Source organism: Pipistrellus kuhlii, unplaced genomic scaffold, assembly GCF_014108245.1.
Source record: "Pipistrellus kuhlii isolate mPipKuh1 unplaced genomic scaffold, mPipKuh1.p scaffold_m20_p_8, whole genome shotgun sequence".
Classification (NCBI taxonomy): domain Eukaryota; kingdom Metazoa; phylum Chordata; class Mammalia; order Chiroptera; family Vespertilionidae; genus Pipistrellus; species Pipistrellus kuhlii.
The window spans coordinates 21,495,705-21,517,353 of NW_023425584.1; the positions used below are offsets into that span (position 1 = coordinate 21,495,705).

The following is a 21,649-nucleotide window of genomic DNA, read 5'->3' on the forward strand; positions in this document are numbered from 1 at the left end:
AGGAGGTCACAGTTAGATTCCCGGTCAGAGCACATGCCCGGGTTACAGGCTCGGTCCCCAGTGGGGAGTGTGCAGGAGACAGCTGATCAAATGATTCTCTCTCATCATTGATGTTTCTATCTCTCGCTCCCTCTCCCTCTCTCTGCAACCAATTAAAAATATATTTTTTTTAAAGTGCAAATATAAAATTACAGCGGGGAGGGTAGGGAGATTGGGGAAGATGAGAGATCAACCGAAGGACTTGTATACATGCATATAAGTACAACCAATGGACACAAAACTCTGGGGAGGGAGGGCATGTATGGGAAGGGGGAGCAATGGTATATGTACACAAATAATTTAATTTAAAAAAAAATTTAATAAATAAATAAATAAATAAAAGTGCAAATATACCTCTGTTTTGGTCTTTACTTTCGATGGTGTGGAGACTGCAGAAGATGTTTTTAATTCATCTTTCAGTTGTGAGATCTTTTCACCAAGCTCTTTCAAAGTCTTCATTACATTTGCTCTCTCTTCTGGTTTCATGTTTTTGTTTTTTTCTAGCTTGGATATTAGCATCTACAAAACAAACAGGAAAAAGGAAAACTCTGCTTAATAAAGTGTATATAAAAATAACTTTAAAATATTTACCATTAGAAATATCTTTATAAAATCCATTTTACACATCAATTCCAATAGGCAAATAATGAGCTGTTATCTTACCTTCTGGCATTCTATCTGTTTTTCTAATACTTCTTGCCTTTTTTTCCTCATATCTTGTTGTAGCTTCATTGCTTCCTATATGAATAGGTAAAGAAAAAATTTAATAATAGATAACAAAATTTGCCAATGATCCATAAGGCTACTTCATTCTCAATTTGTTTCTTCTGGGCCACCCCTATAATAAGATAAATTTCCTACTGGTCAAAAAATGGCTAAAAACTGCCGAAACCGGTTTGGCTCAGTGGTAGAGCGTCGGTCTGTGGACTGAAAGGTCCCAGGTTAGATTCCGGTCAAGGGCATGTACCTTGGTTGCAGGTACATCCCCGGTGGGGGGTGTGCAAGAGGCAGCTGGTTGATGTTTCTCTCTCATCGACGTTTTTAGCTCTCTGTCCCTCTCCCTTCCTCTCTGTAAAAAAAAATCAATAAAATATATATTTTTTAAAAATGGCTGAAAACCAGAGAGAAAACCTTCAAATATATTGTCCCAACATTTTCAATATAAAAAAACTTTGCATTTATAACTGTACTTTAAAAAATGTCTAAAATACTGAACATTAATTAGCTGTATCGATGATGTTCATTCATTTGAATGACCTAAATGTAACAGGAAAATTAAGAAGTGTTTTCATTTGTCAGTGTAATAAGCCAAATCCTTATTTTTGAAGTTTAAAAATGTGAGATGAGCTACAGATTAGAAACAGCAGCAAAATATAATGTTTTTTTGCCAGGAAAATGTTGCATCCACACCTGTTAATTAAATATCAAATTATGCTGAGTAATATATATAAATATTTTATTTGAAAAACTGTTTAAATCTAAGATGATTTGAAATTCAGATTGAATCATCTGAATAACTACGTAGTTATATGTGAAACATTATCTAACTTGAAAAGCCAGAAAGAACAATAAATAAATAATGAAATAAAATGTCTGCTTCTAGCCCTTGGAGAATGAAAAAATATTAGTTTGGTGTTGTTTACTTTTGCACAGAAAAAGTCTTTCCTTGTGCTTGATGTAGCCACCAAAAGGCAATTGCAAAACATTTTCTCTGTTTGTTAACCTTTAGTTCAAGTGTATACTGCACCCAGCAGCAGCTAAATAAACATGATCATGGAGTTCCATAACAATATCAACAACCAAAGGTGTTAACACAATCACTTAAGAATTCAGTGGGACCTTTCCTCTTTAACAAAAGAAGAATCAAAGCTGTTACCTGCTTCTTTTTAAGAACTTCTTGAACATCGTGAGATTTAGATCCTGAACAAAGTTTTGAAGGGGTCTTTAAGTTTGAGGAGCTATAAACCGTTTTTGGATGGCCTGGAGGTGAAAATACCTGTGAAACATAAATGATTAAATTAGATCTTAGAAAGGACTCTGAGTCTTTTTTATAAAGACTGAGTGTATTTCTTTTTTGGGAGAGTTAAATTTTATATTTTACATTAAAAAATGACATTTGTAAAACTAGTTCTTCACTCCTAAATTTAACTGGCACTCAAATAAAACACACACGCACACACACACACACACACACACACACACACACACAAAAATTGAAGTTTAGCAATTATGTTGTGCTTCTGAATGCAATCACCTTTTTTTCTCTATTTTATCAATAAATAGAGATAAAGAACTGCAAGCCCTAATATCTAGGAGCTGGCCTGCCACTCACAACTAGGTCCTCCCTATTAAACATAAACAGTTTCACAGACAGCATATCAGCCTCAGATATGGCCACTCTTGTGGTCATGATGGATTATGACAATAACAAGATCACCCCATAATGTTATCCAATCCATTAAAATGACTAACCATCTCTTTCTATCCTGGGGAAAAGAAATGACTACAGCTTCTTTACCAATTGTATCCCACATTTTAATCTTCCTTCTTTCTAGCTAGACTTATTAAAACACTAAAGGCCCAGTGCATGAAAATTCATGCACTGGAGCGGGTGTGTGTGTGTGTGTCAGCCCAGCCTGTCTCCTCTCGCATTCTGGGAGCCCTCAAGGACGGGAGGTGATCTGGTGATCAGGGAAAGGCGATGCCCCCCCCTCTGCTGCTGTCACTGCCGGCAGCCTTGGCCAGACCTGATTACCTGAGCCTTGGGTGGCCCTGCAAGGCTGGGCAGCCACCATCCGAGACTTGCCGTGCCTCAGGCCGGCCCTAGGCACCTGGGGCCTGAGGGTGGGTCCAACAGCATGGCACACCTGCCACACTTCCCTCCCAAGGGGGCTGAAAGGACTAGGGGACTCTGGCAGGGCTAAGGGGACTGGGCACTGCCATCTTGTGGCTATGGACACTGCCATCTTTGTGATGGCATTATGGTCAATTTGTATATTCCCTCTTTATTAGATAGTATCTAATCATAGAATTACTCCTGTTTTCTTAAATCCTACTCTAAATAATCTAACACTTTCAGGAGGGCTGTACCATTTAGCATTTCTATCAGCATCTAAATCTCAGATCCTTTTGGAAATTATCCTCATTTACTATGTAATTTTTTAAATGAATCTAAATCTGTTTTCTATATAGCTTTCCAGTCAGCCCTACACCACTCTCATAAAGTCCATATTTCCCCCACTGATCTGAGATACTGTGTTGGCAAACAAATTCCTATTTGCAAGTGAGCCTATTTTTCGATCTTCTATTCTGTTCCACTGGACTGTCTCTCCATGTGCCAAAATCAAATTATGTTATTTATATAAACTTCAAAGCATTTTTTAATGTCTAGAAGAGCTAGCCCCTTTTGTTATTTTTCATAGATTTCCTAGCTCTCTTTGAAATAATAACTATGCTGGAGAGACAATGTTTATAGATATATTCCTAAAAGCAAAAGGAACTACTTAAAATAAATTTTAATGTTCAACTTTTAATTATAACAGAATCTCCTTCACTATGCTCTTCATATTAAAGAGAAAAATTATAAAAGATATGAACTAATAAAGATACCTACCTACTAATAACTGTCTAAAATTATCAAATTCCTATTTAGCTTTGAATAGAAAAAATTTTTTGACTAGTAAATTTCTAGCTAAATCATGGAAATTAGGAAAGTATATCCACCACATTTATGTTAGCTGTCACACTTATCTAAGAAAAACAAGACAATACAAATCTGATGGTAATCAATTTGTTAATTTCCTTGTTCTGAACAACTCTGAACATACTTGAGGCTCACAGAAACACACACCTGGCAATCATCTCCAGCACCACCTGACTGATTTAACAAATGTGCCGCATCACTCTGGTTAGCACTTGCATGTCCAAGACGATGTTTCACAGGAACTTTGTTAAGAACATATGCACCCGGTGTCTGTGGTTTGCTCATCATCTATATATACAAAATAAACACATATGTATAAGTTTTTTAAATGCTCAGGAATGTTAATATTCTCTTCAATATGTAATGCTTTGACAGACTTAAGCATTTTAATTGACAGTAGCTTACTATAAATAATAGTGTGTTAGGATCACTCCCAAAGCATAATACAGTATTAGACTGCAGTAACATAATATGGTCTAATGATCACAGAGGTGAAGATATCACTCTTTTATATACCATTCAGCCAACATCTAGGGAAAGAATTCACCTTTGGACCTAGCATGAAGTGGCACCTAGTCAAAAGAAATGCAGACAGGTGCAAATAAGCAGGATGATGAATAAAGATAAGACTATGTAAGGAATACTTTAAAAAAGTATCCTATAAGGAGATTATAATTATCATCAATATCTAAATGACTCTAATGCATGGTGGTTTGTTCTTTCCTTCATCTACTCATTCAAATGTATTTTGAGCAATATATGCCAGGCCTTGTTTTAGGCACTAGGCATAGAATTAATATAACAGACAAAATCCCATTCTCTTGCAGCTTTCCTTTCGGTTTTAAAAGGAACAGAATTTCTCTACATGGAAGAAAGTAAGACAAAAGGACAGGTACAAGGATGACTTACTCTAACCCCAAAACTCAGTTCTAGGTTCAGAATTGTTCAGTGATGGACAGTTATTATACTTTAGTATTGAGAAAAACCACTCAGGGTATTGCTTCAACATTAAGGTTCATGGGCCCTATAGGTTTGGAAAGAAAAGGCCCAGGAATTTATACCCAGATAAGTGATTTTAATGTAGAACAGGAGAGGAGCACTTCCCAAACCTTAGTGTATAAAAGAATTACCTGGAGAACTTGTTATAGATATACTAGAGGTCTGGTGCATGGATTCATGCACTGTGGGGTCCCTCGGCCTGGCCTGTGGGGATTGGGCCAAACCAGCTCTCCAACATCCTCTGAGGTGTCCCAGGTTGGGAGAGGGCGGCTCTCAGGTGACGCACCCCAGAATCGGGTTCCCTCCTATCTTCTCCAAATATTATGTCACTTTCTGTATCTGTCTAGCTTCTTTCATCTCACTTTACCCTAAGTTTGTTGGTAACTGACAACCTATGGGCATTTAGCTGCAATATGCAATTATTTAGCCAACTATTAAGGATTTACTTAGCCTGGAATCTAGTCAGCCTCGAGCAGGACCTTACTCAATGTCAGGCTCCTGCCCAGGCCCTTCCACCCAGTGGAGTTCCATGGCAACGAGAACCTCTTTCTTTCCAACTGAGCTGATCCTTTGCCTCCTTCCCTCCCCGGAGGAAGTTCAATGGCACTACTGTCCACCTGGAAGGAGGGAAGCCACAGCCAGTTTCCCAGCTATAAGTGGTAACAGAAAAGTTCACTGCCTCCACTGGAAATCGATATTAAGTGGATGGGCCAGCACAGCGCCAGACATTAGGGCCATAGCCGGTAGGTCCTGCACTCTTATCATTTAGCTAAGTCAGAAAGTTTCTGTAAGGGCCAGACCGATGACCTCTCCAATGGGCTAGAGGCCTGGTGCATGGATTTGTGTACTAAAGGGGTCCCTCAGCCTGGCCTATGGGGATTGGGCTGAAACCAGCTCTCCGATATCCCCCGAGGGGTCCCGGATTTCGAGAGAGTGGTTCTTGGGTGACACACCCCAGAATTGGGCTCCCTCCTCTCTGGTTCACCCAAGAACCCCAGCTGCTAAGTCACTGCAGCTCCTGCATTGAGTGTCTGGCCCCTGGTGGTCAGTGTGCGTTATAGGTACCGGTTGGTCAGTCGAACAGTAGGACTGTTGCTTAGGCTTCTATATATATATTCAAAAAAAAAAAAAAAAAATATATATATATATATATATATATATATATATATATATATATAGATTCCTAAACACAGATTCTTGGGCCCCACACAGTGATTCTGATTCAACAGTTGTGGGGAGGCCAAAGAAATTGCTTCCAGAAGAACAGATGCTGATCCAGAGATCAACTTGTGTGGCTCTGGTATATAAGACCAAACGACTGCAAACTGAGGAACACTGATCTATAGGAAGGGACTAGAGGACCTCTAATTCCATGTTAACCAGTAGATTACCTTCTGGATACTTCCATGTACCGTTGCAGTAGAAGATTGCTGATGAAGGTGCTGTGGCAGATGATGGTGCTGTTGTGACATGTGACTAAGTGTTTGCTGTTGTTGTAGGAGCAGCTGTGCTGGAGACTGTAATGCTGGTTGCTCATTGTTTTCTCTATGCCACAGGACTCGAATGAATCGGTTGTTTAGAACAGCTTCAGTGCTAGAAATGGCTTTCCTGGCCTCCTCATTGGTAAGATATTGGATAAGGGCTGCTTCTGGATCTCCCTTAAAAGCAACCTGTAAGAAACAACAAAATCAACAACAAAAACAGATATTAACAAATAGTTAAATGCAAATAAATTGATAAATAATTCAGAAGTAGAAAACAGCCTGCTGAAATCCACTGTGAATCCTTTGTAAAATAAAGTTCTCTAGCCCCTGGTGATATGCCTATTTCAAAATTATATACAAAAGAACGTTAGACCCAATAAATAATCCTACTGTTACCTAATCATTGAAGAGCTATTAGATTCCTCCATGATATCTCACATTCAAACTAACTCCAGAGATACAATAACAAACAAAATAACCGTATAAAGACCCAGAAGAAAAAAGGTAACTGTATAATCTCAAGGTCTGAAAAGCCCCTGTATACATCCCTATAAAGACAAATAGCAGACAATGTAAAATTTAAAAACTGTCAGTCCAAACAAGCCATAAACAAAATAAATAACGAATAGAAAAACTATTTTTAATATAGATGACAAGCAAAAGCTTAGAAAAGCACTACTATAAATGCTTTTGTATAAAAAATGGACAAAGACCAAGGAGTAAATATAAAAGAACTGTAAAATGGTCTATAAAAATTAGTCTACTATCAGGGGTCCTCAAACTTTTTAAAGTGGGGGCCAGATCACGGTCCCTCAGAGAGCTGGAGGGCCGGACTATATGAACTACTAATTCCTACTGTAACACCTCGGCTGCGCTCACTGCCTGGCGGGCCGGATCAGACTCCTCTGCGGGCTGCATGTGGCCCACGGGCCGTAGTTTGAAGACGCCTGGTACGTAGTAATAAAGCAAATTATAACAAATAATTTTGCACTTAAATTCATTACAAAAATCTAATGAATCTATATTACAGTGCTCATGAGGATTTAGACACTAAATTTGGGAGTATCAATTGGCACAACACTTTTGGAGAACAATTTGATAATTCAAATAAAAGGTCTTAAAATTCCCTTTAATTCAGCAATGCATCATAAAAAATAATGCAAGATTTATCCACAAGAAGGCTCACCACAGCATGGTTTTCATATAGAATAAAAAAAATAAATTCCCAACAAGAAGTTATACAGAATTAAACTGTGCCCTCCCCATGCCCAAATTCATATGTTGAAACCTTAACTTCCAATGAGACTATTCAGAAATAAGCTTTAAGGATAGGCTTTTCAGAGGTAAGTGAGGTCATAAAGGTGGGGCACTAATCAAAGGAATTAAGTGGGTAGGCACCACTTCTGCTCTCAGGGGTAAAACCTGCTTAAAAATCTCCCTCTCTAAAAAAAAAAAGTAGTAGTTTGGCTCAATTCTTTGAAATGCCAAATCCCCCAATACAACCTTCTTGTTTTTAATCGTCACCTCATGGTGTGTTTTTATTGATTTTTAGAGAGAAAAATATCAATGTGAGAGATAAGCATTGATCAGACAAACATATACGCCCTGACCAGTAATAGAACCTGCAACCTAGATATGTGCCCTGACTGGAAAACTGGACCCAGTGTATGGAGTGACACTGTAAGCAACCGAGCCACTTGGTCAGAGCTACCTTCGTGAACTCAGTTATATAAATTACTAGTGGCCCAGTGCATGAAATTCGTGCACATTATTGCTATTTGTCCTTTCTCTATAATAGAAGTATCAAAGATGAAAGAAAATTAGTAAAATGTATATAAAAATATTCCTTCAGTCAGAGTCTGGGGCGTGCCATAGGACCCAGAGTCAAATCCCCACCCACCTGTGAGGTGTCTTAAAATCGCACAAGACCCAGACCCAGCTGGCCCAACCCCCATTGGGCAAGATCCATACCTGGCTGGCCCCACCCTTGTCAACCCCTGCAGGGCAGGCGGGGATGGGGGGGTTGCACACACAGCTTCAAGTCCCCATCAAGCCCTGCACCCGGGGAGAATGCATAGCCTCAGGACCCCTGTCAAACCCTGCCCGGGCAGCCTCAGGTCCCCCGGCCCGGCACCAGAGTGGGGAACGGGGCCTGAAGTCCCCTATCAAGCCCCACGGGGGAGAGGGTGCAGCTTCAGGTTACCTGGCCCAGGGTTAGGGGAGCAGCTGAGGTCCCCCGGCTCAGCACCAGGGCAGGGGCCATACCTTGAGGTCCCCCATCAAGCCCTGCTGGGTGGGAACTGCAGCTGTCCCCTGACAAGCCACACTTGGGCGGGGTGGAGGGGGGGGGGCATGGAGTGGTGCAGTCTCAGGTCCCCGCTGATTGCTCATTAAAGCTCATTACAGGAACTCAGCCTCTACTATGGGTGCAGCCACCTTGTGCTACAGAAACTCCACCTTCGCTGTGGGCACAGCCATCTTGTTACAGAAAACCCACCGCCGCTATGGGCACCACCATCTTTGTGACAGCATGACAGTCAATTTGCATATTTTCTCTTTATTAGATAGGCTATTTTTATTTGGTGGTAACACTAAGTATCATGGGTAAATGACTGAAATTCCAACTTAAACAAGCCTCTAAGTACCCTCAATTACAGCGTAACACCAACCACAAATTCATAAATTCAAATATTCACTAAGGAGACAGCAAAATACAAAAGCTACAATTTGATGTTAGAAAATATGTCGCACTGCTTAAAATTCTCAAGATTAGAACCAGCCTTAACCAATAACTAATTTACCACAATATAAAAGTGAGTCAGTGGACAAAATGACCATAGTAGAAATTACCAAGAATCTCACCTACCTAGTTAGAATACTAAAGCAGGCAATCAAGTCATCTGTTTAGAGATAAAACTATAAAAATACAGTAACTAACTCGGTGTCTCTCAGGAAGAGGTTGCAGAGAAGAACCAAATCAATTAAAAAAAAAATTCAGCTTAATTCCATCATTAAGTTGGACATACAGATAGGTAGTGTTAGCAAAGATGATCACACTAATCACTGGCTCATTTAAATAAGGTGAGTTGATAGTAATATTTTCAAAAATGCATTGAATACATGGATTCTGTCATGAACATAGCCACATTTACCTGGATGTTAACAATAGTTCCAAATTTGCTGAAGTGTTCATTGAGCTTGGTAATGTTGTTTAACTCCTGAGGAATTTTCTTGACTTCTAACTTGGTATTTGTATACTGATTCTTTCTTAAGAATCCTGGTTTACTCTGATTGTTATTCCCTTGTCTGAAAGAAAAAAAATGCCATAAAGAATAATGACTTAGGAAATCTTGATTAACTAATAAATCTTGGTAAATTCTCTCTACCTTATGCCTCGCCAAAAATATATAAAAGGTTACAAAGAATGTAAGGTTACGTTTTTTGAAACTGTCTTTTGTAAGCACTAAACACTCTTCATAAAGTACAAAATAATTTTCACATTAATTAAGTGGGATTAGAATAGGCAGAGAGAAAGAAGACTGAAAGGCCAAAATAAAAAATTTTTAAAAAGGCCCAACTAAGTTTAAAAGTAATGCTAAAAAGATCCACCACAACTATCAAGGAATCTAACATTAAAGCAAGAAAAGAATATATTTTTTACAGTGCATTTTTTAACTTCTGCAAAAGTACAGATTTTTTTTCCTTTTTACTTATTTCCAGAGTCTCAATTCTTAATATTGGGTTAGGCCTAGAAATAAGTAGTACAAATTACCAATATATATTATAAATATTTTGTTAACTTTTCCATTTTTAAGACATTCTAAGGATGCCTTGGGGAACCCTAACTTTGACACATAGTTTGATAATCATTGATTAAAAATAATTCTTAATTATACAAATTTACTAATGCAAGCGAAAATAATAAAAACACCAATTCAATGCTACTATCATTAATTAGCAAATTATCTTACTTTCCAAGCCAAGGCTTCTTTGTGAGTGGCCCTTCCAGGCCACCCACAGCTCTTTTTCGGCTATCTGGTTCAAGAACTACTCTGGTTATGTTGCTATTAATTGAAACAGGAACTGGTGGTTCAGTCTGGATGACAATGTTAGCAGCTGTTGGAAACAAAAATTAATATTACTGACATTGCATTATATTTGGGGAAACTCAAAATGATTAAAAGTTAAAAAGCACCGTGAACAGCACCCAACTAGTACCACTTCCTTTTCAGAAACACCCAAGCACAAGAAAACCTTATCAATCGCCTTGCCTTCTTTTCCTTGTTTTAAAAAAATAATATAATACCTAAGTTTAAAAATAGGCAACCCCAATGTAGCAAATGATTCAGGCAAAATTCATTAATGAACGCATACAAAAAAATCAGTGGAAGATTGTTGGAAAACACGATATTTATCTAGTGCCAAAGTATCACTCCATGAATTATTTACTTTACAATGAAGAGATTGAACAGTGATCAAACTTAGCACCATAAGTACAGTAAAATTATTTGTCTTCTGATGTAATTAAGCAAGAAATTCACCTGGATAGGATATTATTATGGAATTGTGATTTTCTTGTGTGCAGTAATAATACTGTGCTTATATAGGACTATGTCTTATTCTTAGACACAAAATAGTTTAACCTGTAGTAATAATACTGTTATTAGTGACAGTAAAGAAAAGTTAAAATCAGGATAGGAAAATGCTCACCATATAATTAAAGCATAAAAATATTGTCAGGTTGGCCCATAGCCAGTGATTAAAATTAAAATTAAATATTGAAAATCTAACTATAACAAAAAAATTAAATCTCATCAAATTCTTCATCCAAACTTTTTTCTTTTTTAAGAGAAGGGGAAAGAAAGGTATCAACCAATACTGAAGGTAAATGCTTGCACTTAATCTTTTAAGGTTTATGACTATACTTTGTTAAGGTCCTAACATATGCTTGTATAATCTTAAACACTAAAAATGGTCAAGTAATTTAAGATTTTATGTTGTCAATCATTACAGCTCTCAATGATACAAAATAGGCTCTTAAATGATCAGTTCTTCGAGGGCAAGGCACCATGTCATTTCACATTTCTACTAGAGATCCGATGCATGAAATTTGTGCATGGGTAGGGTTCCTAGGCCTGGCCAGCAATCAAGGCCAATCTGTGGGGCAACTGGAGGGGTGACGGGGGTGGGGGACCGCTGGCAACCGCCTTGGCTGGCCTGGGGCCTGCGGGCTGGGGGCAGCTCCTGCATTGAGCATCTGCTCCCTGGTGGTCAGTACATATCATAGTGACCCATCGTTCCTCCAGTCCTTCCACTGTTCTATCAATTTGCTTATTAGGCTTTTATTATATAGGATGCCTATAACTAGAACAATGTCCAGTATTCAGTTAAACAGACTCAAGTCCTACAAAAAAGCTATTAAATTCCATTAGTATTATTTTTATTTAAAAATACTTTCTGATTATAGCTTTAAAATAAATTTTGGAGATAAAAGTTATTCAACCGAAACCGGTTTGGCTCAGTGGTAGAGCGTTGGTCTGCGGACTGAAGGGTCCCAGGTTCGATTCTGGTCAAGGGCATGTACCTTGGTTGAGGGCACATCCCCAGTAGGGGGTGTGCAGGAGGCAGCTGGTCGATGTTTCTCTCTCATCGACGTTTCTAACTCTCTATCCCCCTCTCTTCCTCTCTGTAAAAAATCAGTAAAATATATTATTAAAAAAAAAGAAGTTATTCAAATAAATTTATTTGAGGTGACTGTATAGGACCCTTCAGAGATAGTATTTAAATACTTTTAGATTTCAGTGAGGGAAGAAATGCTATATCCAACTCCTGCATAACACTTAGCATCAGAAAGCATTCAAGGTGCTCTCACCTCTTGGATTTGCATCCATATCTCCAGATGTTAGGCCAATCAGGTTTGGGCGCTGTGTCTGTGTTCTTGAAAAGAACTGTCTGTACTGAGATCTACCAGAACTGGTAATACTAGGAGCTTCTGGGTTATAACCATCTGGTTCATATGTATCTGAGGAAAAATAAAACAACAAAACACACAACAAATCAGAGAGCATTTAAATAATCTCCTTTACTATAAAATAACTGCCAAAAATAAATTTTCTTCAATGAATATGTCAATCCATATATATTTCTCTTTGAATTACAGTATATAGACACAACTATTAGAAGGGAAAGAAATAAAAGTGCTTTGCCACAAAAGCGCTTCATCACAAAACAGACACACAAATCTGTTCTTTTACAAAAATTTTTGAAAAACTGTTTTTATTGATTTTGAGAGAGAAGAAGGGAAAGTGATAGTGAGGTAGAAACATTGGAGAAACATCATCAATCAGCTGCCTCTTGCATACCCCCTACTGGGGACTGAGCCCGCAACCCGGGCATGTGACTTCACCAAGAATTGAACCAGTGAGACACACCAACTGGGCTCATTCTTAATTACTGATATATTTCCAGATTCATTTAACTAGTAATTTTTATCCTATATATTAACCACCTTATTCAAACTTCAATGCACATTTTTAAGAGAAATTTTCACATATATGGAACACCATATATAAAAGACTATATGAGTTTCCTCTGTTACTATGTCTCACCAATTTCTAGGTACTCTTTTAATTAGCAGGGGGGGGAAACAGATTAGATTATCTGCACTTTAAACTAGCGAGAGATAATAGCTGGCTTCATACATAATGCAAATTTCAAATGTTTTATTTCAAAAAGCTAATAAATAAGCTAAATTTTATATTTATCAATGTAAGCATTATCTTACTACCACCCACCCCATCAATGACACTTTTATCATGTCCTTTTTGTTTTCTCTACAACTAAAATATTAATTTTTAAAATTCTTATGCTAAATAACTCTTTTGTTGGTATTAATACTGTGTTGGTTTCCAAATGATATATATATCCTCTTCATCCTACATGAAATGAAAGGACTGAGTGAAGATGGTGATTTTTGCAATTGTGATTTAGAAGTCCTTGTGTCTCTTTTTTTATTTTCCTTAACAAAAGTATTCTTTATGTCATTCATATTAAATTTCAGCTACAAGATCTTGACTGACCAATCAGTTCTATGATTCAGAGCATAAGATCATCAAATTAAGATAAAAATAATTTTCAGTGCCCTCGCTGGTTTGGCTCAGTGGATAGAGCATCAGCCTATGGACTGAAGGGTCCCAGCTTCGATTTCCAGTCAGGGCACGTGCCTGGGTTGTGGGCTCGATCCCCAGTAGGGGGTGTGCAGGAGTCAGCCGATCCATGATTCTCTCTCACCATTGATGTTTCTATCTCTCTCCCTCTCTGAAATCAATAAAAATATTTTTTTAAAAAGAAATTTAAAAAAAAGTTTTCAGTTACCACTTAGTTCTCTTAACAGAACATTTATAGGTAAGGCTGCATAAAGTTTTAAAGAAAGTACATAATCAAATGACCTTGTTCTATAATTCCTGGAAATACACAAAATTCAAGAAACTTAAGAGTCCTTTATAATGAAATAAATAAAGACAAGGTGAGAAATTAAAAACTTCATGAGACACCCACAAAGCATTCCATAAGTCTTCAAAATATACATGAAATAGGAGAAAGGTTTTCAAAAAATTACTACATTATACAGCAAGTCCATACAACAAGGTGGGGGGGGGGGTGGACCGGTGTGGGGAGGGGGAGAACAGGTTTGCCCACAATCATCAAGAAACCAAATGTTTTTGTTTTGTTTTAAAGAAAAATTAACCTAGTTTTCCTTGTAATGTATAACTGACTTAGAAAAGATACAAATATATATTCTCTTCCTATCTATCAGATTACGAACTAGTTTAAGGAACAAGCATGACTTTTGTTACCGAAGCAATGAAAGTAAATACAGAAGACAACAGAGATGACAGACACACAGGAGGCCTAATCATCTTGCAGCCACTAGGGACAAACCAAAGAACAGGGGGAAAAAACAACAAAAAAACAACACAAAACTACCTAAAAGTTTTAATGGGAATTTGTGACAGCAGATCAGATGCCAGGTCATCTCACAAACCGGCTAGCTTATGGTACAAAAGAGCAGACAGGTGGATGGCCATCTGTAGCAAAGCTTACCTGGGACCAGAGGGGTGGGGCTGGAGACTGAGGTATGGTACCCAATGGAAGATCCCATGAGGTTTCGAGGTGGCACCAAACGAGCTGCCAACAGAGGAGGTGGTGTCCCCAACTGAAGTCGCTCAGATGCAGCAGCACCATGTTCACGAGAGTACATGGGCTGTCCTATAGAGGAAAGAATAGGAGGGCAACTGGATTCGAGTCACAAGCTTCTCTTAGGTAATGATGTACTTCGCGAGACTCAAGCCAAGAACAGAGAAATACACCAACAAAAATAGTATTCGAGAAAGAGGTTACTGAGATTCTTTCTAACTCAAGAAACAGACATGCAAACTGGTTAGGATGCATTGAGGTATAAAGAAAAGGTAAGAATTAGGTAGTATAAGGGCATAATCTTCATCTTTTATAAACTTAAGTAGAATAACTATGTGCTAATTTTACCCAAAACTGATCAAGCATATCAAGTTATTAGACAAAGAAACCCTGAGCTATTATGCACATAGTTTTGTATCCAATGAGACATGTGGTTATAAAAGCTGTCACATTCATTAAAAAACAAAAACAAATACACTCCTCCTCAAACTCACATAATTTCAGGTTGGCACAAGATATACTCCCATTATCATGGAGCAGGGAAAAAAACACCACAATAATAAAAGAACTTAAAAATATGTAAAAAAATAAATAAATAAATAAAAAGAAAGAAAGGAAACACACCACCACAGGCATAACCTAGCAGAGAATAAGAAATGTTCAAAAGAAAAAATTAAGGTAGTGCAAATTTGTGATCCCATGAGCAGGTGGATAACAAATATAGAGTAAGGAAAAAAAGGACAAACCCCCAGATAAATAGACAAGCCACTACATATGAAATTATCTCAATATTAAGAACCACTTTATGAAAGAAGCACATTTAGAATATATATATATATATATACACACACATATATATATATATATATATATATATATATGCAAGAATTTCAGACACAGTGAAACCAAATTTTGTAGAACAAGATGAAAAAAGACAAGGTATTGAGGAATAAAACCTCCCTTTGGTTGGTCATTTAATAGTATCTTTTTCACAGACTGTCACATATAAGACATATTTCTAAGACTTATTAATTTATATCTAAAGTCAGGCACTCACTATGTGACATAAGACAAAGTGAATTTAAAATCTTTTAAAACACCTGATGAAATGACCTTAAAATTTGTAAAATTCCAGAAGATTTTTAATAAACCTTAATAGGACAAGCCACCAAGCAACCACTTGATTTCATAGTAAATGCAGAAGAGAAATGGATGTGCTAAACTTTATTAGTACCTTTTCTTCCCATGTTTGGAACAAAAGAGGAAGTGACACAAATATACTGTATAACTGACTACACATTGTGTGCTCAGCCCCACTCCCTTTAAAATTTACATTAGAAATGGATCAGCTAGAAGGGATCAATGGGGAAAAAAAGGGGACATATGCAATACTTTCAATAATAAACTTTTTTTTAAAAAAGAAAAGGGTTGATCTATCACAATTCAACATATCCTAAATGATCTAAAAATAGTTGAGAAGAACCTACTGCAGACAATTTTTTGAAGAATGAAGTAGTGTGCTAAAGAGAAAAAAACAAGAAGAGTAAAAAACGAAGTACAAATCTCAGTCATGTGATTAGTTCAGATTTATGATACAGCATTCAATGTAAAAAGCAGTTTTAATTAGTAACTACCTTAAAGTAAATTGGAAACTAAAAGGCTAGTTTGCAGAATGTCTTTTTTTTTTTTTTTAATGACAAGGAACATGTGCTCAAACGCTTCAGAAAGACAGCTATTTATTCAGATGAAACCTAATTTTCTTCAACACATTTTGAAGTCTCTAACTACTATTTCAAAAATAAACAGGTCTTTTAATAAAAGGCTGATTCTAGGTCTGAGCAGACAATTTATAAGATGAGCCTGGTGGTGCACCTTGGTATACCTTATCCTTAGAGAAGTAAGTTGGCTATAAAACACTAGCACGTCAAAAAAACAACCTAACCTGCAGGAGCCACTGGTCAAAGATGAAATTTGGACATTGAAAAGGGCTGTAAGGAGTGAAACAAAGCAAATGCTAAAAATCCATGAGCTCATTATGATATTTTAGAAAATACAGTGGTCCCCTTTGGAAGATACTAGGAAACCAATTCATTATTCTAAAACTGGTAAATGAAATCTAACAAGCATTTATCCCATCTTTCCTATAAAAATTACATTTCAGGTGAATAAAATAACTAAAACAGCCAAGTTTTACTTTGTAGAATGCTAGCCAATAAATGTATAAGAAATTATAAAATTACTAGAGGCATGATGCATGAAATTCATGCACGGGGGAGGGGGGATGACCCTCAGCCCAGCCTGCACCCTTCCAATCTGGGATCTCTCTCTCAATCCAGGACCATTGGCTCCTAACTGCTCGCCTGCCTGCCTTCCTGATTGCCCCTAACCATTCCTGCCTGCTATCCTGAGCACCCACTAACCACTCCCCTGCCAGCCTGATTGATGCCTAACTGCTACCCTGCCAGCCTGATTGCCCCTAACTGACCTATTTACCCCGCAGGCCTGGTCACCCCTAACTGCCCTCCCCTGCAGATCTGGTCCCTCCCAACTGCTCTCCCCTGCTGGCCTGGTCACCCCTAACTGTCTTCCCCTGCAGGCCTAATCGCCCCCAACTGCCTTCCCTTGCAGCCTGGTCCCTCCCAACTACCCTTCCCTGCTAGCCTGATCACCCCCAACTACCCTCCCCTGTCGGCCATCTTTGGCCACATGGGGGTAGCCACCTTGTGTGTTGTAGTGATGGTCAATTTGCATACTACCACTTTATTATATAGGATGTTATATAGGAGAATATGACACTTTTACAACCCCTAAAGAAACAACAGATCTAAGCAATAATCACAATGGTCGCCAAAACCATGAGCAACTGTTAAAATGGATGCATCAGGATGAAAACACTCATTCACAATGATGAATATCTATAACCAGAAAGAAGACAACGTGGTATTATGAATACAATGATGTACTGCAGTAGGAAGTATAACCCCTTCAAAAAAATATTCATGTCCCAAAAAGAAAAAGCCAAACCTAATTAAGTCTCTAGATCTAACCTCCAATTTTCAAGAAATAGAGGGGATAAAGGAATGTTTTAAATGATACCAAGAGATGCAGTGGGCCAAGTCCAGATGTAAAACAAAATTCTGCAGGACAAATGATTTGTTTCTTCAACAAATAAATATGGAGGTGGGTGGGGAATACTGGGAAATTTGTTACAGTTTTAAGGACTTAAGAAACATATCACCTATATATAATGTGTAACCTTGTTTGAATCCAACTTCAAATTCATCAGCTGTAAAAGGACATTTTAATACAGCTAAGAAGTATGAAGACTGACTGGCATGTTTGACAAAGGATAACTGTTATAAAATTTTTAGGGAGTGTGATAAAGTATTATGATAGTGTGTGTTTAATCCTTATCTTTTAGAGAAAATTAAATTTTTACGGATGAAATGTTATGTTTGGGGCTTATTCCATAAAATCAAGTCGGGGTGAATTATAGATTAAACAAGATTAAATACATGTTGATAAACAATGAAGCTGGTAAATGAGGACATGAAGACTACTATATAATATTTGTTCTCTTGTGCATAATTGAAATTTTTCCATAATAAAAAGTTTTTAGCCCTGACCGGTTTGGTTCAGTGGATAGAGGGTCAGCCTGCAGATTGAGGGGTCCCAGATTCAATTCCAGGCAAGGGCATGTACCGTAGTTATGGGCACATCCCCAGAAGGGGCTGTGCAGGAGGCAGCTGATCGATGTTTCTTTTTCATCGATGTTTCTAACTTTCTATCCCTCTCCCTTGCTCTCTGTAAAAAATCAATAAAATATACCTTTTAAAAAGTTTTTAAAAAATCAAATAGGTTACAATAATGGTGAAGATGAGTCATTCACAATTTATATGCATTCAATTTGATTTTTAATCAGTGCACAGTATGATTGGATAATTTCAAACTTCAAACATGCCAAGTTCACCTTTCTATCTTAAATTGTTTATATCTTACATGCCTGATAGCAACATTTTCACATTATTATTAACTTTACTGAGTTGATAGTCTTTATTCAAATTCAAATTTTAGCTATTCTTTGAAGTTTTCTTGATTTTCTCTTTTGGAGTATTCACAGGGGGAAAAAGTCCCAAGATAAGGTTTTTGGTTTTTTCCCCCATATATTTTTCATTGATTTAAGAAAGAAAGGGAGAGGAAGAGATAGAAGCATCAACGATGAGAAAGAATGACTGATTGTCTGCCTCCTGCACGCCTCCTACTGGGGATCAAGTCTGCAACCAGGATATGTGCCCTGACAGGAAATCGAACTGTAACCTCCTGGTTCATAGGTCAAAACACAACCACTGAGCCACTGTGGCTGAGCCCAAGATAAGTTTCAAACTAAAGCCTAACTAAAAAAATATATAAAGCTATACCTTCCAATTATTGGCCATATTTATCATGTGTTTTCTCTATTAGCAAATCCACGGTTCCTGGCACACCTTCTGAAGCTCCAGGGCTTACACCATGTCTGGTGAGTAGGAGCTCAGTAAAGAGTCATTTAAAGAGATGAAAGCTTATTTATTAAAAGTATCCCAATGACAATTATTGCTTTGGATGAGAATCTCTATGTTGAAATGGGCAAAATGACAACTAATGCAACACAAATTCAAATAAGACACAAGGGGAGAAAAACTCTAGACAACACACAATGATTCTGGTGCAGACTGCACCTCTCTAACCATCAAAATCCAGGATTCTGCACAGAGAAATAAGATACCACTCACAGAATTAAAGAAGAAATCTTGTGTTTAGGAATATAGTGTTTGAATAATTTTACATTGTTGATAATAGGAAATTTATTTTCAGAAAGATAGTCTATGTAAATTCATTTGAAGATGAACAATTGCCTTTTAGCTTAAGAATCAGTCTCTGAAATCCAGGATGTTATATTCTATACGAGAAGCCCAGTACACAGATTCATGCACTGGTGGGGCCCCTCGGCCTGGCCTGCAGGGACTGGGCCAAAACCAGCTCTCCAACACCCCGTGAGGGGTCCCAGATTGCAAGAGGGTGGTTCTTGGGTGACATACCCCGGAATCTGACCCCCTCTTCAATGGTTCCAAGTGTGTCATCTGAGAACCACAGCTTCCAAGTTACGGCAGCTCAGCAGCTCCTACGCTGAGTCTGCCATTTGGTGGTCAGTACATGTCATAGCTACTGGTCAGAGTGTATGCACCCTGGTGGTCATTGCGTGTCATAGCTACCAGCCAATCAGCCAGCTGTTTAGTCTTTTATATATATATATATATATATATATATAGAGAGAGAGAGAGAGAGAGAGAGAGAGAGAGAGAGAGGCCCAGTGCATGACATTTGTGCACTTTGGGGGTCCCTCAGCCTAGCCTGCATGCTCACAGTCCAGGAGCTCTTGGAGGATCCCCAACTGATGGCTTAGGCCCACTCTGCTCTAGGCCATCAGTTGGACATCCTTTGCGCTGCCACAGAAGTGGGGGAGGCTCCCACCATCACCACTGTGCTTGCCAGCCATGAGCCCGACTTCTAGCTACTCCTGTACTGAGTGCCCTCTGGTGGTCAGTGTGCATCACAGCAACTGGTCATTCTGCCAATCGATTTGCATATTAACCTTTTATTATATAGGATAGAGGCCCAGGGCATGAATTCATGAACGGGTGGGGTCCTTTGGAGTAGCCTGTGGGGGTAGGGCCAAAACCCATAGTCCAACACCACCTGCAGCTCCTACATGTCACTTCCGCTTATCCGGTCTCCACTGCATCTGCCATGGGCTCACACCCAATCAGTCCTGATTGGGAGAGGTTTACACCGCCACAACACTCACCATCTGTGAGCCCTGCATCTGGCGCCCTCCCAAGTGGAATGGACTGTGGGATTGGGCCAAAACCGGCTCTCCAACATCCCCCAAGGGGTTCCGGATTGTAAGAGGGCACAGGTCAGGCCGAGGGACTCCACTGGTGCATGATCAGGGCCAGGGAGGGCTCCAGGGCATGTCCAGCCCATCTTGCTTAGTCTCAATCTGCCGGACCACAGCAGCAAGCTAACCTACTGGTTGGAGCGTCTGCCCCCTGGTGGTCAGTGCATGTCACAGCGAGTAGTTGAGTGGTCTTAGCATATCATTAGCATATTACACTTTGATTGGTTTAACAGTTGACCAGTCACCAGGTGACTGGACATTTAACATATTAGGCTTTTATTATATTGGATAGATAGATAACTTTTCCACATACCTAGTTCAAGGAGCTTAGTTAGCAGTTATAAAAACTAAAGGCCCGAGCCGAAACCGGTTTGGCTCAATGGATAGAGCGTCGGCTTGGGGACTGAAGGGCCCCGGGTTCGATTCCGGTCAAAGGCTTGGTTGAGGGCATATCCCTAATAGGGGGTGTGTAAGAGGCAGCAGATTGATGACTGTCTCTCATCAATGTTTCTAACTCTGTATCTCTCTCCCTTCCTCTCTGTACAAAATCAATAAAATATATTAAAAACAAACAAACAAACAAAAAAAAACAACTAAAGGCCCGATAAATGAAATTAGTGCAAGAATAAGCCTTCCTTCCCCCAGCTGCTGGCACCGGCTTCCCTCTGGCACCCGGGACCTGGGCTTTCCTCACAGCCCTGGCTTCATCTGGAAGGATGTCTGGTATAATTAGCATATTATGCTTTCATTATTATAGATTATAGATTCTACTCTGTCTTCTTCGAAGAAGGGCGGGAAAAACAGACCAAATTTAGGATAGTAAAGAATTAATTTAAAAGTAATCCTGTGAAAACCAAAATAATAGATACTAAGTTTTGATGACTTCAAATTTGGGTAAAATGTTTAAATACTTCAGAGGACATAGTTGATTTTTTAAAATATGTTTTTAAAATGTTTTTATCAATTTCTAGAGAGGGGGAGGGAGTGGGAGAAAAAAACATCCATAGGCTGCCTCCTGCAGGCCTCCTACTGGGGATCAAGCTCAGAACCAGGGCATGAGCCTTGACCTCGAACTGAACCAGTGACCTTTCAGTGCATGGGACGATGCTCAGCAAACCGAGCCATACTGGCCAGAGCAATAGTTGATTTCAATAGGTGTATGAATTGCTGTCTTTCCAGACAATTCCAATAATATAGCATTTCTCATTAAGTCCTTTTCAGAGTATCTGACACTTTACAAAAACAAAATTACAAAGGTTTTTTTCTAAAGTGGAACCATCTGACATTAACATA

At 38.6% G+C, this 21,649-nt stretch overlaps 1 protein-coding gene across 7 annotated transcripts in view; it reads right to left on the bottom strand.

Moving 5' to 3' along the window:
- The window catches only part of RBM27 (RNA binding motif protein 27), a 61,026-nt gene that overhangs the window by 12,252 nt on the left and 27,125 nt on the right, over positions 1-21,649 (bottom strand). For 3 of the 7 annotated variants that reach the window (XM_036425322.2, XM_036425323.2, XM_036425321.2), the window contains exons 9-17: positions 14,329-14,493; positions 12,098-12,247; positions 10,197-10,341; positions 9,378-9,531; positions 6,133-6,411; positions 3,890-4,030; positions 1,916-2,035; positions 703-777; positions 394-558 (exon numbers count right to left, since the gene is read on the bottom strand). In XM_036425322.2, the coding sequence (XP_036281215.1) occupies positions 394-558; positions 703-777; positions 1,916-2,035; positions 3,890-4,030; positions 6,133-6,411; positions 9,378-9,531; positions 10,197-10,341; positions 12,098-12,247; positions 14,329-14,493 (1,394 nt within the window). The remainder of the gene's footprint in view (positions 1-393; positions 559-702; positions 778-1,915; positions 2,036-3,889; positions 4,031-6,132; positions 6,412-9,377; positions 9,532-10,196; positions 10,342-12,097; positions 12,248-14,328; positions 14,494-21,649) is intronic. The other 4 variants (XM_036425326.2, XM_036425325.2, XM_045576462.1 and 1 more) reach the window with 3 other exon arrangements.